General features: G+C 53.1%; 1 protein-coding gene and 1 long non-coding RNA gene across 9 annotated transcripts; one reads left to right on the top strand and one right to left on the bottom strand.

Moving 5' to 3' along the window:
• Window positions 1-9,819: 9,819 nt before the first annotated feature.
• ABHD11 (abhydrolase domain containing 11) lies at window positions 9,820-12,798 on the top strand. 8 transcript variants are annotated; one of them, XM_063646406.1, is made up of 6 exons: window positions 9,820-10,255; window positions 10,438-10,568; window positions 11,160-11,333; window positions 11,504-11,674; window positions 11,786-11,967; window positions 12,205-12,798. In XM_063646406.1, the coding sequence occupies exons 1-6, from the start codon at window positions 9,988-9,990 to the stop codon at window positions 12,335-12,337; spliced, it is 1,059 nt and encodes a 352-aa protein (XP_063502476.1). In that variant the 5' UTR covers window positions 9,820-9,987; the 3' UTR covers window positions 12,338-12,798. The 8 variants fall into 8 exon arrangements, with proteins under 8 accessions (XP_063502476.1, XP_055148841.1, XP_063502479.1 ...); XM_063646409.1 differs by having other exon boundaries at window positions 10,028-10,255; window positions 10,459-10,573; window positions 11,786-11,907; XM_055292863.2 differs by having other exon boundaries at window positions 10,031-10,255; window positions 10,459-10,573.
• A 9-nt stretch (window positions 12,799-12,807) lies between these two features.
• Window positions 12,808-13,652, bottom strand: LOC129489775 (uncharacterized). Its single transcript, XR_008660087.2, has 3 exons — window positions 13,394-13,652; window positions 13,045-13,165; window positions 12,808-12,962 (listed from the first exon to the last, which is right to left on the bottom strand). It is a non-coding gene; the product is annotated as an uncharacterized lncRNA (long non-coding RNA).
• Window positions 13,653-18,387: the final 4,735 nt, after the last annotated feature.

Below are 18,387 nucleotides of genomic sequence, written 5' to 3' on the forward strand. Positions count from 1 at the left end.
CAAGATCGCACCACTGCACTCCAGCCTGGGCGACAGAGCGAGACTCCGCCTCAAAAAAAAAAAAAAAAAAGTAAACCGGGCAGGGCATGGTGGCTCACGCCTGTAATCCCAGTACTTTGGGAGACTGAGGCATGCAGATCACATGAGGTCAGGAGTTCAAGACCAGCCTGGCCAAGATGGTGAAATCTCGTCTCTACTAAAAATACAAAAATTAGCCGGGAGCCTGTAATCCCAGCTACTCGGGAGACCGAGGCAGAGAACTGCTTCAACCTGGGAGGTGGAGGTTGCAGTGAGCTGAGATGGTGCCAGTGCACTCCAGCCTGGGAGACAGAGCGAGGCTCCATCTCAAAAAAAACAAAAAAAGTAAATCGGCTGGGCATGGTGGCTCACGCCTGTAATCCCAGCACTTTGGGAGGCCGAGGCAGGCAGATCACTTGAGGTCAGGAGTTTGAGACCAGCCTGGCCAACATGGTGAAACCCCATTTCTACCAAAAATACAAAAAATTAGCTAGGTGTGGTGGCTCACACCTATAGTCCCAGCTACTCAGGAGGCTGAGGCAGGAGAATCACTTGAACCTAGGAAGTGGAGATTGCAGTGAGCCGAAATTGCACCATTGCACTCCAGCCTGGGTGACAAGAGCAAAACTCCAACTCAAAAATAAAAATGAAAATAAATAAAAATGTAAATCACAGTGGTGCACACCTGTAGTCCCATCTAGTCCAGAGGCTAAGGAGAGAAGATTGTTTGAGCCAGGAGTTCAAGGCCAGACTGGGCAACATAGTGAGACCCCCATCTCTAAAACTAAAATAAATAAATATGTAAAATTAGCCAGTATGGTGGTACACACCTGTAGTCCCAGCTATTCAGGAGGCTAAGGCAGGAGAATCACTTGAGCCAGGAAGTTGGAGGCTATAATGAGCTATGATTGTTTTAATGCACTTCACATTCCAGCCTGGATATGACAGTGCAAGACCCTGTCTCTTTAAAAAAAAAAAAAAAAAAGAAGAAAGAAAGAAAGAAAGAAAAGAAAAAGAAAAAGAAAAAGAAAAAAAAAAGAGGCTGGGTTCGGTGGCTCACACCTGTAAACACTTTGGGAGGCTGAGGCAGGAGGATCACTTGAGCTCAGAAGTTTGAGACCAACCTGGGTAATGTGGTGAAACCCCGTCTCCACAAAAAAATACAAAAATTAGGCTGGGTGTGGTGGCACACACCTGTAATCCCAGTTACTTGGGAGGCTGAGGCAGGAGAATTGCTTGAACTCGGGAGGCAGAAGCTGCAGTGAGCCGAGATCGCACCACTGCATTCCAGCCTGGGTGATAGAGCGAGTATTGTTGCCTCCTCCTGGATGTGTCCATTTTGGCCCCTCCAGACATTTCCCTCCCTGGTCATCAGCATGATCTTTTAACAACATAAAATATGCTTCTATGTTAATCTATTTTGTTTTTTTGTAGGCTTTCCTGTTTTTCTGGGCTCTCAAACAAAAAAAATTAGCCAGGTGTAGTGGCATGTGCCTGTAGTCCAGCTACTTAGGAGGCTGAGGTGGGAGGACCTCTTGAGTCCGGGAGGCAGAGGTTGCAGTGAGCCGAGATCCTGCCACTGCACTCCAGCCTGGGCAACAGAGCCAGACCCTGTCTCAAAAAAAAAAAGAAAGAAAGAAAAGTCAGTTGGTTGTAGACCAATATGTATGGCATTCTAGCAGTTACCAAATGTCAATAACAAACTTAAATGTGCAATGACATTATTTTCTGTAATTCATCTTAGTGTCCATCCTCAATGCTCTATTCTACAGAAGCAGCTGGAAACAATTTTTTTTTTTTTGAGATGGAGTCTTGCTCTGTCACCCAGGCTGGAGTGCAGTGACTCACTCTCGGCTCACTGCAACCTCCACGTCTCAGATTTAAGCAATTCTCCTGCCTTAGCCTCCCAAGTAGCTAGGATTACAGGTGTGTGCCACCACACTGGCTAATTTTTGTATTTTTAGTAGAGACGGGGTTTCACCATGTTGGGCAGGCTGGTCTCAAACTCCTGACCTCAAGTGATCTGCCTGCCTCAGCCTCCCAAAGTGCTAGGATTACAGACATGACCATCACAGCCGGCCTGGAAACAAGTTTAACCTCAGTCCTCCTGAGACTGGGCCACAATTTCTGGATACTCAACAGGGCCAGATTTGCTTAGAGAGGAGGGAGGCTGCAGGGAGTTGTACAGCATCCAGCCCTCAAGCAGCAATGACAAGACATCCATCATCCTGTGTCAACAGCCCCTCCAGTTCTGCAGGCTGCACTGTGTCTGCTCTGAACCTGGGAAACAGAGGAATATTTTGCAAGCTGCTTATGGTCCTGCCGGCCTGGCAGACTCATGACCCATTCTTCTCTGGGGACCCTGCTAAGAAGCAGGTGGCAGACCTTCCTTCCATTCTTGGCCAAGATACTGTCTCTGCTGAGGCATTCCCTTCCCTTAAGGACTTCAGCTTTTGAAACATATAAACCAGCTTTTCCACTCTTAGGTCCAGCCGTATGCATCCCCCGGGGCAATGAGCCCAGAACCCACAACCCACAACCCAGAAAAATAGGAAAATGTACAAAAGAAGAAAATAGATTAACATAGAAGCATATTTTATGTTGTTAAAAGATCATGCTGATGACCAGGGAGGGAAATGTCTGGAGGGGCCAAAATGGACAAGTCCAGGAGGAGGCAGCAAGGCAGAGGAGAGATAGGGCCCTAGAGATGGAGGGTGCTGGAGAGAAATCAGGGCTTGGCCCGGCCCGGTGGCTCAGGACTGTAATCCCAGCACTTCAGGAGGCTGAGGCCAGAGGCTCAGTTGAGCCCAGGAGTTTGAGACCAGCCTAGGATACATGGCGAAACCCCATCTCTACCAAAAATACAAAAATTAGCCAGGCAAGGTGGCACGTGCCTCTGGTCCCAGCTACTGGGGAGACTGTGGTGGAAGGATCACCTGAGCCAAGGAAGTTGAGGTTGCAGTGGCTAATACTGCACCACTGCACTCCAGCCTCGGCAACAGAGTGAGACTCTGTCTCAAAAAATAATAAAAAAATAAAAATGGGCAAAAGAGACCCTGTCTCAAAAAGTAATAATAAAATTAAAATTAAATTAAAAATTAGGCCAGGCGTGGTGGCTCACACCTGTAATCCCAGCACTTTGGGAAGCGGAGGCAGGCAGATTATCTGAGGTCAGGAGTTCGAGACCAGCCTGGCCAACATGGTGAAACCCCAGCTCTACTAAAAATACTAAAATAAGCCAGGTGTGGTGGCACACACCTGTAATCCCAGTTACTTGGGAGGCTGAGGCACGAGATAATCATTTGAACCCAGGAGGCAGAGGTTGCAGTGAGCCAAGATTTCACCACTGCACTCCAGCCTGGACAACAGAGTGAGACTCTATCTCTAAATAAATAAATAAATAAAATTTAAAAAGCAATCAGAGCTATTTAAGGGATAAAAATAAACAGAACCTGTGGGGCGCTGTGGTTCACGCCTGTAATCCCAGCACTTCGGGAGGGAGGCCGAGGCGGGCGGATCACGAGGTCAAGAGATGGAGACCATCCTGACCAACATGGTGAAACCATATCTCTACTAAAAATACAAAAAAATTAGCTGGGTGTGGTGGCGCATGCCTGTGGTCCCAGCTACTCAGGAGGCTGAGGCAAGAGCATCATTTGAATCTGAGAGGCAGAGATTGCACTGAGCTGAGATTGCACCACTGCATTCCAGCCTGGGCAACAGAGCGAGACTCCGTCTCAAAAAAATAAAGACACCAGGGCCAGGCGCAGTGGCTTACTCCTGTAATCCCAGCACTTTGGAAGGCCAAGGCAGATGGATCACGAGGTCAGGAGTTCGAGACCAGGCTGGCCAACATAGTGAAACCCCATCTCTACTAAAAATACAAAAATTAGCCAGGCATGGTGGCGCATGCCTGTAGTCCCAGCTACTCAGGAGGCTGAGGCAGGAGAATCACTGGAACCCAGGAGGCAGAAGTTGCAGTGAGCTGAGATCGTGCCATTGCACTCCAGCTTGGGCGACAGAGTGAAACTTCGTCTCAAAATAAATAAATAAAGGCCGGGCGCAGTGGCTCACGCCTGTAATCCCAGCACTTCGGGAGGCCGAGGCGGGTGGATCACGAGGTCAGGAGATCGAAACCACCCTGGCTAACATGGTGAAACCCCATCTCTACTAAAAATACAAAAAATTAGCCAGGCGTGGTGGCGGGCACCTGTAGTCCCAGCTACTCGAGAGGTTGAGGCAGGAGAATGGCGTGAACCCGGGAGGTGGAGCTTGCAGTGAGCCGAGATCGCGCCACCGCACTCCAGCCTGGGGGACAGAGCGAGACTCTGCCTCATAAAAATAATAAAAATAAATAAATAAACAAACAAGTAAAAAAAATAAAGACACCAAAATGCAGACAGAGGAGACTGAGCTGTATCCTGCAGGCAAGTGGGGTAGAGGTTGCTGGGTGTCAAAATACACAGACTCTCTCACCATCCTCCATTCATTCCAAAAAGGAAGGTGTCCTCACCCTGCCACTTTAAGAATCACACCTGTAATCCCAGCACTTAGGAAGGCGGAGGCAGGAGGATCATTTGAGCCCAGGAGTTTGAGACCAGCCTGGGCAACAATAGCCAGACCCCGTCTTAATAAAAAAGAAAAAAGAAAGAATCTGTACATGTGATGAGACTGTTCCTGGGAGACACTCGGTCTTCCACAGAATCAGGAGGCAGAAAAAAATAGTTGACAACCAGTGGGGCACAATGGCTCACGCCTGTAATCCCAGCACTTTGGGAGGACGAGGCGGGTGGATCACCTGAGGTCAGGAGTTTGAGACCAGCCTGGCCAACACAGTGAAACCCCGTCTCTACCAAAAATACAAAAATTAGCCAGGCGTAGTGGTGTGTGCCGGTAATCCCAGCTACTCTGAAGGCTAAGGCAGGAGAATCGCTTGAACCTGGGAGGTGGAGGTTGCAGTGAGCCAAGATCATGCCACTGCACTCCAGCCTGGACAACAGAGCAAGATTCCGTCTCAAAAAAAAAAAAATTGACAACTGTTACTGTCAGCAGGGCCTGTTGGAGATTAGGGAGCAGAGGGAGGCGTGACTGGAAGCAGGAGAATCTGTGCAGCTGGTGGGAATCTGTGGACAATCCGTGGGAAGGCTTGGTGGGCAGCAGGTGTGGGTGAGGCAGGGAGGTGGCAGAGAGAGCTCGTGGAGATGTTCTGGATACCAGAGCCCTGGCCTGATCCTGTGCCATCCCCACCTTCTCTGGATGACTGGGGCCAACCTAACCTGTTCCGAAGAAAATAAATACTTGGACATAATCCTTTGTTGTGAGATTGATTAATTTGTTGTTTTGTTCGTGGCTGCGTCTAGGAAGGTGCTTGGCGCACAGTGAGAGGCTCTAATGGATCTGGGCTTGTTGAAGCAGGGCAGGAAGGAGCCACTGTTCTCAAAGTGTTGGGTGAGTCGTAGGGGAGGCGCAGCCGGCAGCCGACCTGCAGGGATTACCATTCCCACGTGGGAAAGGTTGCTGGGCGGATTAAACCAAATAATGTATATGAAAATCCCGGCTGCTTAATACAGGTTCAAAATCTGGGAGGAGAGAAGCTGGGCTGATGTGGGGGTTGAGATGGGAGGAGTTTTTGAGGGGAGTCACATAGGGGCCCCCTAGGGACAGCCCCACGGGAAAACTCCAGGGGTCTTCCGGGAAGCCCCGACTGGTGCCAGCACAGCTGACACTCCTGCCCCACCTGGCCAGCCAGCAGGAATTTGCCCCATGACCTCCCCTGGCACGCTGCTGTCACCATGGCGACCGGCCACAAAACAAGCAGCCCGATTGTCCCTGCTCAGCGGGGCAGGTGAAACCCTGGCCACGTGACCGATACTAGGCCAGGTGCGGTTAAGGGACACCCGCCACCTCCCCTCCTTAACCCATTCAATGCCACCGCGCCACCTAGGAACAGTGTCCCGGCAGCCTCAGGCCGCACCCCTTCGGCCCTTGGTCCCCACAGCCTGAAGGGTGGTGACAAAATACACAGAGCACTGCGTTAGGAGTCAGTGAAGGAAAGAATCCGGGCCGTGCACCGGCTGAGTGACATGGAGCTGGGTTACTTCGCCGTCCAAGCCTCTCTTTCCTCATCAGCAGAATAAGGACGGCACCCTCCCACTTTACAGGAAGGCTGGTTGCACGGATGGGGCAGTGTACACTCGACCTCCAAAGAGCGATAGTCCATTTCACCTCCCACCTTCACCTCCGCATGGCAGGGGCTCCGGAAGGCCTCCCCTCTGGCCTCCCCTAGAAGGAGGCCTTCGCCAACCAACAGCACACTTCCTGGCCTGTTCCTAACAAGCTGAGAGGGCTGGGCAGCCCCCAAGATGACACCACCCCCAGATCCCTTCCCAGGTAGCAACGACCCCTCCCCTGTCCCTACCACTTTCTCTGGAATGTTCAAGTGGAAACATCAAACCAACTGGTTTTTCTGCTTGCCTTCACCAGCCACCTGATCAGGGCTGGGGCCCAGGACTCTGAGTAAATATCTCAAGGCTGCTTCTGCCCCTAGATGTGGGGCTCTTGGGCCAGGCTGAGATTACCTGGTGGAGGGTGGGGTGTGTGGCAGGGATCAATTTGAAAGCACCTTTGAGGCCAGGCACAGTGGCTCATGCCTGTAATCCCAGCACTTTGGGAGGTCGAGGCAGGAGGATCACCTGAGGTCAAGAGTTCGAGACCAGCCTGCCCAACACGGTGAAACCCAGTCTCTACTAAAAATACAAAAAATTAGCCGGGCATGGTGGCGCATACATGTAATCCCAGCTACTTGGGAGGCTGCAAAAGAGAATCGCTTGAACCCGGGAGGTAGAGGTTGCAGAGAGCTGAGATTGTCCCACTACGCTCCAGCATAGGCAACAGAGAGACACTGTCTCAAAACGAACAAACAAAAAAAAGCACCTTTGAAATACTATTGTTCTGAATCTTCAACCCCCACGCCCTTCACCCACCAACTCTAGAAAAACACCCTCCAAGGACCCCTCCCAGGCCTGGGACCAGCCCCCATCCAGGGCTCAGATGTCCTCATCACTCCCCTAATTACTATGCGGGGAAACATGATCACACCACCTGGTGTGCTTAGAGTCCTCGGTGACCTCAGCCCTCCTCAGATTAGAACCAAACACCTCAGGGTCTCATTAAGCAGGAGATGGAGCTTCACAGAGTTAGGACACATCCTCAGCTTGGCCAGCATGGTGAAACCCTGTCTCTGCCAAAAACAGAAAAAAATCAGCCAGGTGTGGTGGTGCGCGCCTGTAGTCCCAGCTACTCGGGAGGCTAAGGCATGAGAACTGCTTGAACCCGGGAGGCAGAGGTTGCAGTGAGCCAGGTTCCAGCCTGGGTGACAGAGCCAGACCCTGTCTCAAAAAAAAAAAAAAAAAATTAATGGCCAGGTGCAGTGGCTCACACCTGTAATCCCAGCATTTTGGAAGGCCGAGGCAGGCGGATCACCTGAGGTCAGGAGTTTGAACCAGCCTGGCCAACATGGAGAAACCCCGTCTCTACTAAAAATACAAAATTAGCTGGGCGTAGTGGCGCATGCCTGTAATCCTAGCTACTTGGGAGGCTGAGGCAGGAGACTCGCTTGAACCCAGGAGGTGGAGGTTGTGGTGAGCCAAGATCGCACCATTGCACTCCAGCCTGGGCAACAAGAGCAAAACTCCATCTCAAAAAATAATATTAATAATAATTAATTAATTTTTTTAAAAAAGAGGACTCATCCTGTAGGTCATGGACCGCCCTAAGGAGGTGGGGGAGGGGCCAGGGTAAAACTAGCTGGCCCAGATGTCATATCCGGGAGGGCCACTAACCCAGCCACCCACACAACTTTCACATAAGCATTTACCAGCACTCTGAAGCTCTCGATGACTATTACCACTTTGCACCAGATGAACAAGACATAGCTCCCGCTGTGGACACACACAGGGAAGGCCGCTGCTATGATACTACACAGTAGCCTCTGAGAAATGCTTCGAGAACATTCGATCAAAGAGATTAGTTTTAACTCTGAAAGTCTGGGAAAGCTTGAGGAAGAGGCAGCAGTTAGTTATACAAGGCCTTAAAAGGCCTATAGCTGAGGCCAGGCATGGTGGCGCAAACCTGTAGTTCCAGCTACTCAGGGGGTTGAGGTGGGAGGATCAGTTGAGTCTGGGAGTTCCAGACCAGCCTGAAACTGTCCCCTTGCTATGCCTAGAACATAGTAAAACCCTATCTCTACAAAACAGAAAAAAATTAGCCAGACATGGTGGTGCACATCTGTGGTCCCAGCTACTCGGGAGGCTGAGGCAGGAAGATTGCTTGGGCCCGGGGGGAAGAGGTTGCAGTGAGCCGTGATTGTGCCACTGCACTCCAGCCTGGGTGACGCAGTGAAACCCTGTCTCAGAAAAAATAAAATAAAAGCCATATACCTGAGATGGGAGGGTCGCTTGACGCCAGGAGCTGGAGACCAGCTTGAGCAAGGTAGCAAGACCCCTTCTCTAAAAAAAATTTTGTTGGGCCAGGTGTGGTGGCTCATGCCTGTAATCTCAGCACTTTGAGCCCAGGAGTTCGAGACCAGCCTGGGCAACATAGCAAGCACCTGCTTCTATTTAAAAAAAAATTTTTTTTTTTTTTTGAGATGGAGTCTTGCTCTGTCACTGAGGCTGGAATGCAGTGGCAAGATCTCGGCTCACTGCAACCTCCATCTCCCAAGTTCACACGATTCTCCTGCCTCAGCCTCCCCAGTAGCTGGGATTACAGGGCCGTGCCACCACCCATGGCAATTTTTTGTTTTTTTGAAACAGAGTCTGTCTCCATCCAGGAGGCTGGTGTGCAGTGGCATGATTTCCACCCACTGCAACCTCTGCCTCCTGAGTTTAAGCGATTCTCCTGCCTTAGCCTCCTGAGTAGCTGGGATTACAGGCACCCGCCACCACGCCCAGCTAATTTTTGAATTTTTAGTAAAGACGGGGTTTCACCATGTTGGCTAGGGTGGTCTCGAACTCCTGGCCTCAGGTGATCTGCCTGCCTCAGCCTCCCAAAGTGCCGGGATTACAGGCGTGAGCCACCGTGCCCGGCCTAAAAAAAAAATTGTAACCATGATTCTGTAAAAAAAAAAAAAAAAAAAGTTAAAATTAGTCTGCGTCTGTAGTCCCAGATTCTCGGGAGGCAAAGGCGAGAGGCTCGCTTGAGCCCAGGAGGTCGAGGCTGTAGTGAGCTACGGTCGCGTCACTGCACTCCGGCCTGGGCGAGGGTAAGAACCCCCCACCAAAAAAAAGTATAGGACTCGGGCAACTGGCCATCTGGAAGACAGACAGCACCCCAGCAGGAGGAGGTGGGGTATGGAGAAGACCTTGAAAGGCAGGGTGCCTGAAAGGGGAGTATGAGAATGGGGAGTATGGGCGGAAAAGCAGGTGGGATCAGACTCGGGGAGGCTTCCCCAAATGTAAAAGGGACGAAGGGGCTTGGGGAAGAGTTCTAGAGTGCCCCCGAGCTCCTTCTAGATCGAAGACTCCAGGATGGGTGGGTGCCCGTGCTCCACCCAACCTGCCCGGGCCCCCGGCAGTGGAGCACGGCGCCACCACACTGGCGCTCCGCCGCCCAGAGCCACCCTGGCGCCGCTCGCCCCCGCTGGCGGCACAGAAACGATGGCAGCCACCCAGGTCAGTGAGCGATGGCAGGTGCGGGGCGGGAACCGAGCCCTAAGCTGCAACCCAGAACCGAGCACGCACAGAGCGGCGCACACCGAATTCCCAGATTCTACGCACAGCGGCGCTTCGCGAGGGGAGGGGCAAGCACCTCGGGTTGCCCAGCCTAGGGCGAGGCCAGGTGCAGCGCTCACCGCGACTGGCGCAAGGCCTGCGGGGATTACGTAATGGCGTAAGGGGCGGGGATGGAGGCGGGGCCGGACTGTTCTCGGGGATACGTAAGGAAACGGGACCGAGGGCGGAGAATCCCGCGATGGGGGCGGGGAGAGGGCGGGGTTCATGTCGGAACTGGGCGGGGCTGAAGACGGAAATGGGCGGGGCTCCTAGCGAGAGCGGGAGAAGGAGCGTGGGCAGGACGTACCTTGTGAGATGCGAGCGGGCCAACAGCTTGCAAGCATGCTCCGCTGGACCCGAGCCTGGAGACTCCCGCGTGAGGGGCTCGGCCCCCACGGCCCTAGCTTCGCGAGGGTGCCTGTCGCACCCAGCAGCAGCAGCGGCGGCCGAGGGGGCGCCGAGCCGAGGTCAGTCAAGGGCACCGGGCGGGAGGCCATCCTCTGTCCTCCTTTCCCTGCCGGGCCCCGACGGCCCCATCTCCTCCCCTTGGGCCCGTTACCTCCCAGGCCTCTCCCCCAAAGCCCTTTCCCCCTACCCCTTTCCCCGTCTCCGCCGGCTCAGACCCTGACCCCGATCCTTCCCCTGCCAGGCCGCTTCCGCTTTCCTACAGGCTTCTGGACGGGGAGGCAGCCCTCCCGGCCGTCGTCTTTTTGCACGGGCTCTTCGGCAGCAAAACTAACTTCAGCTCCATCGCCAAGATCTTGGCCCAGCAGACAGGCCGTAGGGTGAGCTTCCGAGTGGGCGGGGCTCCTTTGGGGCTGGGCGGGAGTGGGCGGGGCCTGGGAGGAGGCAGGGCAGGGGGTCCCGCTTCTCACGCTCACTTCCAGATCCCTCACTCTGAGTGTGGACCCTGAACGGCAACTCCATTTATTCCCTCACGTTGCCATCTTCATTAATTCATGTTGTAGATCTCCATCGGTGCTGGCCGATGCCTAGGCGCCTGCACCCTTTCCATGAAGGGGCCTGCTTTTTCACTAGGGATGACCGGGAGCTCACCACCTCATGGCAGCCCATTCTTCTGTGCTCCTACGGTTGGAAATTCCTGGAGTCTCGTTCCTGGCATTCTCCGAGATTGCCACCCAACCAGGCCAGCCCTTCAGAGACGTGGTCACAACCCTGGGGCCTGCTCTTCTCTGGCAGAGTGGCCCCAGGTTCTTCATCTGGGCCTCCTAGGTCTGGAAACTGGGCCCTTCTCTGCAGGGTGTATCCCCAGGCTCTCTACACCCTTGACCTGCTGTCCCTACAAGGCCTTTGGCTGTCTACCCCCAGAACGGGGATATCAGTGCAGCCCCGTCTCACCCCACTCCCCAGGTGCTGACGGTGGATGCTCGTAACCACGGTGACAGCCCCCACAGCCCAGACATGAGCTACGAGATCATGAGCCAGGACCTGCAGGAACTTCTGCCTCAGCTGGGCCTGGTGCCCTGCGCCGTCGTTGGCCACAGCATGGGAGGGAAGACAGCCATGCTGCTGGCACTACAGAGGGTGAGCCGCCCATGTCTGGGGCCTCCTCCCATTCAGTATATACCCTGAGTGCCCCGCAGGCAACCTGGGACTCAAACGATCCTTGGATGACCAAGTTCAGGCTCCAGGAGCCGTGCCTGAGACTCCCTATGTCTGCCTAAGACTGGTCCCAGTTCGGTTCTCTCCCACAGCCAGAGCTGGTGGAACGTCTCATTGCTGTAGATATCAGCCCAGTGGAAAGCACAGGTGTCTCCCACTTTGCAACCTACGTGGCAGCCATGAGGGCCATCAACATCCCAGATGAGCTGCCCCGCTCCCATGCCCGAAAACTGGCGGATGAACAGCTCAGTTCTGTTGTCCAGGTGATACACCCAAGGCCCCCCCAGATAGTATTGTAGACCGGAACCTGTCAAGGGAAGACTGGCACCCCCAGACCGCACAAGGAAACCCCCCCAACTGCTGCACCCCCATAGGACATGGTCGTGCGGCAGTTCCTGCTCACCAACCTCGTAGAGGTAGACGGGCGCTTCGTGTGGAAGGTGAACTTAGATGCCCTGACCCAGCACCTAGACAAGATCTTGGCTTTCCCACAGAGGCAAGAGTCCTACCTCGGGCCAACACTCTTTCTCCTTGGTGGAAACTCCCAGTTCGTGCAGTAAGCCAGCCTGGGTAGTAGGAGGGGCATGCTTTACTCGCCCAGGCCCCGGCCTGGGGACCCTACCAGGGGAGGCCTTGGGTGTGGAAGTGGGGAGGCTGAGAGGCCAGAAATACCACCGGGCATATGGGCTCAAACAGATCTCTCCGTTTCTCCCCATTCTGCTTCCACGTGTCTCTTTCACTCCTCCTCATCCTACTTTCACCCCTTTTCGATGGCCGTCACTGCGATGCACAGTCCCAGCCACCACCCTGAGATTATGCGGCTCTTCCCTCGGGCCCAGATGCAGACAGTGCCGAACACTGGCCACTGGATCCACGCTGACCGCCCACAGGACTTCATAGCTGCCATCCGAGGCTTCCTGGTCTAAGAGTTGCTGGCAAGAAGGTGGCCGGGCGTGGTAGCTCATGCCTGTAATTCCAGTACTTTGGGAGGCTGAGGCGGGAGGATCACTTGAGACCAGGAGTTCGAGACCAGCCTGGCTAACATGGTGAAACCCCATCTCTACTAAAAATACAAAAATAAGCCTGGCGTGGTGGTGCACACCTGTAATCCCAGCTACTCAGGAGGCTGAGGCAGGGGAATCACCTGAACCCGGTGGCAGAGGTTGCAATGAGCTGAGATCACACCACTACACTCCAGCCTAGGCAACAGAGCGAGACTCTGTCTCAAAAAAAAAAAACAGAGGAGGCACAAAACCCCAGGCTTCAAGTCCCTGCAGCCTGCTCCACATTTGGGCACAGAAGGACTCAGATGGGCACTGAGTGGGCACAAAGTTTTACAGGGGTGGTCAGACCTCAGGCTTTAATGAATAAAGACACTACTCCCAAAGTCCTGGGCTGAGGTCTGTGTCACCACCAACGTCCCCGACCCAGGGAGAATCTGGACCGGGGGGTCCTGGCAGCTCCAGGGTCCACGTGGGCTCCCGGAATACCCTCGGCCTCTCTCTGCAGCTGATTCTGGACCTGCTGCCACACCAGCTGCTGCACGTCCTCCTGTGGACAGGAGAGCAAGTTCAAAGCTGAGCCTGTGCCCTCTTTCCCCACACCTCCCAGGCCCTGACAGCATTCCCCCTACCTCCCAGGCCTCCAGCTCTCGCCTCAGCCTCAGTTTCTCCTCCAGGACCTCCAGCAGCTGGGCCTCCACGGCGTGTAGCCTGGCTTTGCACTTCTGCAGCTCCGCCTCCACTGCCTGCTTCCTGTGGGTGGCAGAGAGAGTAGCTGAGGCTTGGACCCTGTGGGTCTGGTTATGAGGTCCAGGGGGTGGATGAGTGTGGCCACGGCCCCCACCTCAGTGACAGGGCGGCTGGTTGTGTGGCTTTCCTTCCAGAATGCCTGACTAGCCCCCCGCTCCTCCATTAGCAGGACAGGCCCTGCAGGGGTGCCCCCAACTCCCCTCCCTGCCCCCAAAAGCAGCTTCCCCTTACTTGGCAATGGCTTCATCCCGCTCCTGGAGGACTTGGTCCAGGGAGGGTTCTGTCCGGGTGTCCCCCAGTGCTCCAGCCGCCTGGTACTCTGGGCTATGTCACAGGGTGACAGAGGAGGAGGCGGCGACCAAGGCTTGTCTGGAAGAGGTGTCTCACTCTGGGCCCTCCTGCCTTGGCCTCGGCTTTGATGTTGCTGTCAGGTAGGGAGGCGGCTGAGGTGCTCTGTACCTGCCCCTGCTGCTGCCCCAGTCTCGTGGACCTATGGAAAGGAAGAGGAGGTGGCTGGTGTGGTCACTGCCTGGCCTCAATGCAAGCAGCGTGGGCAGGGTATTTGGACCCCCAGGGAGCAGAGAATTCTCACCCAGTCATCAGGGAAGGACGAGGCAGCTGTGTTCAGAAGAACACTTACCCTCAAGGGCCAGGACTCAGGGTGGCCAGGTGACTGGGACTCTTGGCAGCTGGGTGGGGCAAGCAAAAGACATGGCCCTTTGCCCTCCCTTCCCAGCAAGGCACTCCCTGGCAGGCCCCACCTCCGTCAGGCCAAGGAGGAAGCCCTGCTGCATCCTAGAAACCTCCGGCCAGGCCCAGAGCACACTCAGCCCCCTTCCTGCCTTCACCGCAAGAGGGTGCTCTACCCATGTCTTGTGAAAGGAAGGGCGGAGCTGGGCACAGTGGCTCATGCCTGTCATCCCAGCACTCAGAGGGAGGCTGAGGCAGGAGGATCTATTGAGCCCACTTCAAGGCTGCAGTGAACCATAGGATCACACCACTGCACTCCAGCCTAAGTAACAGAGCAAGACCTTGTCTCAAAAAGAGAGGGAGAGGTAAGGAGAGGAGGGAAGAAGGCATTATGTCTCCAATGCTGAGAGACATAAGGTACCCCAGCCCCCATCCTGAAGGGTTAGCTTGGTACCTTGAATGGCATCATCCACACATATAAATATAACCTTACCTCCGCAGAAAAACGTAAGGAAAAAAGTGTATCCCTGGCAAATTCCTCCTCACACTTTATTATTTTTATTATTATTATTATTATTATTATTATTATTTTTGAGACAGTCTCGCTCTGTGGCCCAGGCTGGAGTGCAGTGGTGCAATCTCATCTCACTGCAAGCTCCACCTCCCAGGTTTCACACCATTCTCCTGCCTCAGCCTCCCGAGTAGCCGGGACTACAGGCGCCCGCCACCATGCCAGGCTAATTTTTTGTACTTTTAGTAGAGACGGGGTTTCACCATGTTAGCCAGGATGGTCTCAATCTCCTGACCTTGTGATCCGCCTGCCTCGGCCTCCCAAAGTGCTGGGATTACAAGTGTGAGCCACCGTGCCTGGCCATTTTTTATTTTTTTTATTTATGTATTTTTTTGAGACGGAGTCTCACTCTCTTGCCAGGCTGGAGTGCAGTGGCTGCAGTGGCGCAGTCTTGGCTCACTGCAACCTCTGCTTCCCAGGTTCAAGCAATTACCCTGCCTCAGCCTCCCGAGTAGCCAGTGACATGAGCCGGTGGCGTGAGCCACAGCACCCAACTCAATTTTTTTTTTTTTTTAAATGGAGTCTCACTCTGTCGCCCAGGCTAGAGTGCAGTGGCACGATCACAGCTCACTGCAAGCTCTGCCTCCTGGGTTCACGCCATTCTCCTGCCTCAGCCTCCCGAGTAGCTGGGACTGCAGGTGCCCGCCACCACGCCGGCTAATTTTTTGCATTTTTAGTAGAGACGGGGTTTCACCGTGTTAACCAGGATAGTCTCGATCCCGTGACCTCATGATCCGCCTGCCTTGGCCTCCCAAAGTGCTGGGATTACAGGCATGAGCCACCGCACCCAGCCACATTTTTTTTTTTTTTTTTTTGAGATGGACTCTTGCTCTGTCACCCAGGCTGGAGTGCAGTGGTGAGATCTCAGCTTCTTGCAAACTCCACCTCCTAGTTCAAACGATTCTTCTGCCTCAGCCTCCCAAATAGCTGGGACTACAGGTGCCTGCCACCACACCAGGGTAATTTTGGTATTTTTTTTAGTAGAGATGGGGTTTTGCCATGTTGGCCAGGCTGGTCTCAAACTCCTGACCTCAAGTGATCTGCCTGCCTCGAACTCCCAAATTGCTGGGATTACAAGTCTGACCCACATGCCCAGCCCACATTTTTTGTTCTTAGATTCAGTGTGTCGCCCAGGCTGGAGTGCAGTGGCACAGTCATAGCTCACTGCAGCCTCAAAACTCCTGGGCTCAGTGGATCCTCCCTCCTCAGTCTTCCAAGTTAGCTGGTACTAAAGTCATTCACCACCATGCCCAGCAAATGTTTTTAAAATGTTTGTAGACATGGGGTCTCTCTGTGGTGCCCAGGCTGGTCTTGAACTCCTGACTTCCAGTGTCAGCCTCCCAACGCACCCCCGCCCTCCTAACATCTTCAGTACTACCTCTAATATTCCCAGCGTTCTGATCCAAGAGCATGGGTAGGTCTGCTGTACCCCCAGGGGTCTCAGTACCCCCCATCTCCCTTGAGGTGACCACCACCTCCACAAGTACCCGGAGTATACCAGCAACATATTAATAAATGTGTAAAAAGAAATCTCCATTTCAGCAGAGGCCTTGTCAGCAAAATTACATATTAGGGATTAGGTCTTCAACCCAGCTCCAAACAGTAAATGTCACCGGATGTGTTGTCTGTAGTCCCAGCTACTTGGGAGGCTGAGGCAGGAGGGTCGCTGGAGCCCAGGAGTTCCGGGTTGTAGTGCAGTATGCCTGTAGTGCAGGTAGCTGTACTTGCACTAAGTTCACCACCAATTTGGTGACCTCCCAGGAGCAGGCGACTACCAAGTTGCCTAAAGAGAGGTGCACCAGCCCAGCTCAGAAACAGAGGGGTCAAAACTCCTTTGCTGAGCAGTAGTGGGATCTCGCCTGTGAATAGCCACTGCACTTCAGCCTGGGCAACATAGCAAGACCCTATCTCTAAAATACATAAATAGGCAGGGCACAGTGACTCACACTTGTAATCCCAGCGCTTTTGGGGAGGCTGAGGTGGGTAATCATGAGGTCAGGAGTTTCAGACCAGCCTGGCCAACATAGTGAAACCTGTCTCTACTAAAAATACAAAAAAAATTAGCCAGGCATGGTGGTGGGTGCCTGCAATCGCAGCTACTGAGGAAGCTGAGGCAGAAGAATCACTTGAACCCGGGAGGTGGAGGTTGCAGTGAGCTGAGATCATGCCACTGCACTCCAGCCTGGGCGACAGAGCAAGAACAACAACAAAAACAAATTTAAAACTGCTCTCCAATGTCCAAAAAATTTTAACCTTTAAGGTGAAAAAAAAAAAAAAAACTGGCCAGGTGCTGTGGCTCACACCTGTAATCCCAGCACTTTGGGAGGCCGCAGTGGGCAGATCACAAGGTCAGGAGTTCAAGACCAGCCATGACCAACATGGTGAAACCCCGTCTCTACAAAAAAATACAAAAATTGGCTGGGCGTGATGGTGCGGGTCTGTAATCCCAGCTACTCGGTAGGCTGAGGCAGGAGAATCACTTGAACCCAGGACCCAGGAGGTGGAGATTGCAGTGAGCTGAGATTGCACGACTGCACTCCAGCCTGGGTGACAGAGTGAGACTCCATCTCAAAAAAAAAAAAAAAAAAAAAAAAAAACTGATAAGTTGCGAAACCCTGTACCTAGTTGTGACGCCTCTATTCTCCCTCAATCTAGAACAATTTGCAGCCTTTGAGTTTCATGACCTTGATACTTTCGGAGATTACAGGGAAGTTATTTTGTAGACTGTCCTTCCATTTCTATTTGTCCACTCCTTCCTGACGATGAGACCACCGTGACACATTTTGGACAGAAATACCACAAAAATGATGCTTTGTTCTCACTGTAGCTAAATATCCGTCGGAGCCATGAATGGTAGTACCAATGTCCATCACTTCATTAAGATGCTTTTTTTGGCCAGGCGCAGTGGTTCACGCCTGTAATCCCAAAACTGGGAGGCCAAGGCAGGCAGATCACGAGGTCAGGAGTTCGAGACCAGCCTGGCCAACATAGTGAAACCCCGTCTACTAAAAATACAAAAAATTGGCCTGGCATGGTGGCTCACACCTGTAATCCCAGCACTTTGGGAGGCTGAGACGGGCGGATCACTTCAGGCCAAGAGTCCGAGACCAGCCTGGCCAACACAGTAAAACCCCATCTCTACTACAGATTTTAAAAAGTAGCCGGGCATGGTGGCACGTGCCTTTAATCCCAGCTACTCGGGTGCCTGAGGCAAAAAAATCGCTTGAACCCGGGAGGCGGAGGTTGCAGTGAGCAGAGATTGCGCCACCACTGCACTCCAGCCTGGGCAATAGAGTGAGACTGTCTCAAAAAAAAAAGATAAACACAAAAAATTAGTCGGGCATGGTGGTGGGTGCCTGTAATCCCAGCTACGCAGGAGGCTGAGGCAGGAGAATCACTTGAACCCAGGAGGCAGAGGTTGCAGTGAGCTGAGATTGCACCACTGCACTCCAGCCTGGGCGACAGAGAGAGACTCTAGCTCAAAAAACAAACAAAAACAAAGCAAGACCAAACCATGCTTTTTTTTTTCTTTCTTTTTTTGAGACAGGGTCTCACTCTGTCACCCAGGCTGGAGTGAAGTGGCACAATCATAGCTCACAGCAGCCTCGACCTCCCAGGCTCAAGCGATCCTCCCTCCTCAGCATCCCAAGTAGTTGGGACTACAGTCATGAGCCACCATGACCAGCTTTTTCCTGTCATTTATTTTGATGCTCAAATTGTCCCAGATTTGATCAGTGGATGCCCCTTGCTGACCTCTTGTCATTTTGGCAAGCCCCGTCATTCTTTTTTTTTATTTTATTTTTAATTTTTTTTTGCACAGAAAACAATAAACATTTTCTAAAAGTACATACAAACAAAAAGATGCGTATCAAACATATTAGGAAGGTTGCACATGGGAAGGCAGGGAATAGAAATGGGGGGTGGGAATTAAAGAAAATAAATGAGAGAGGGACTTTGTATGGAT

This window comes from Symphalangus syndactylus, chromosome 9 (assembly GCF_028878055.3).
Source record: "Symphalangus syndactylus isolate Jambi chromosome 9, NHGRI_mSymSyn1-v2.1_pri, whole genome shotgun sequence".
Lineage (NCBI taxonomy): Eukaryota > Metazoa > Chordata > Mammalia > Primates > Hylobatidae > Symphalangus > Symphalangus syndactylus.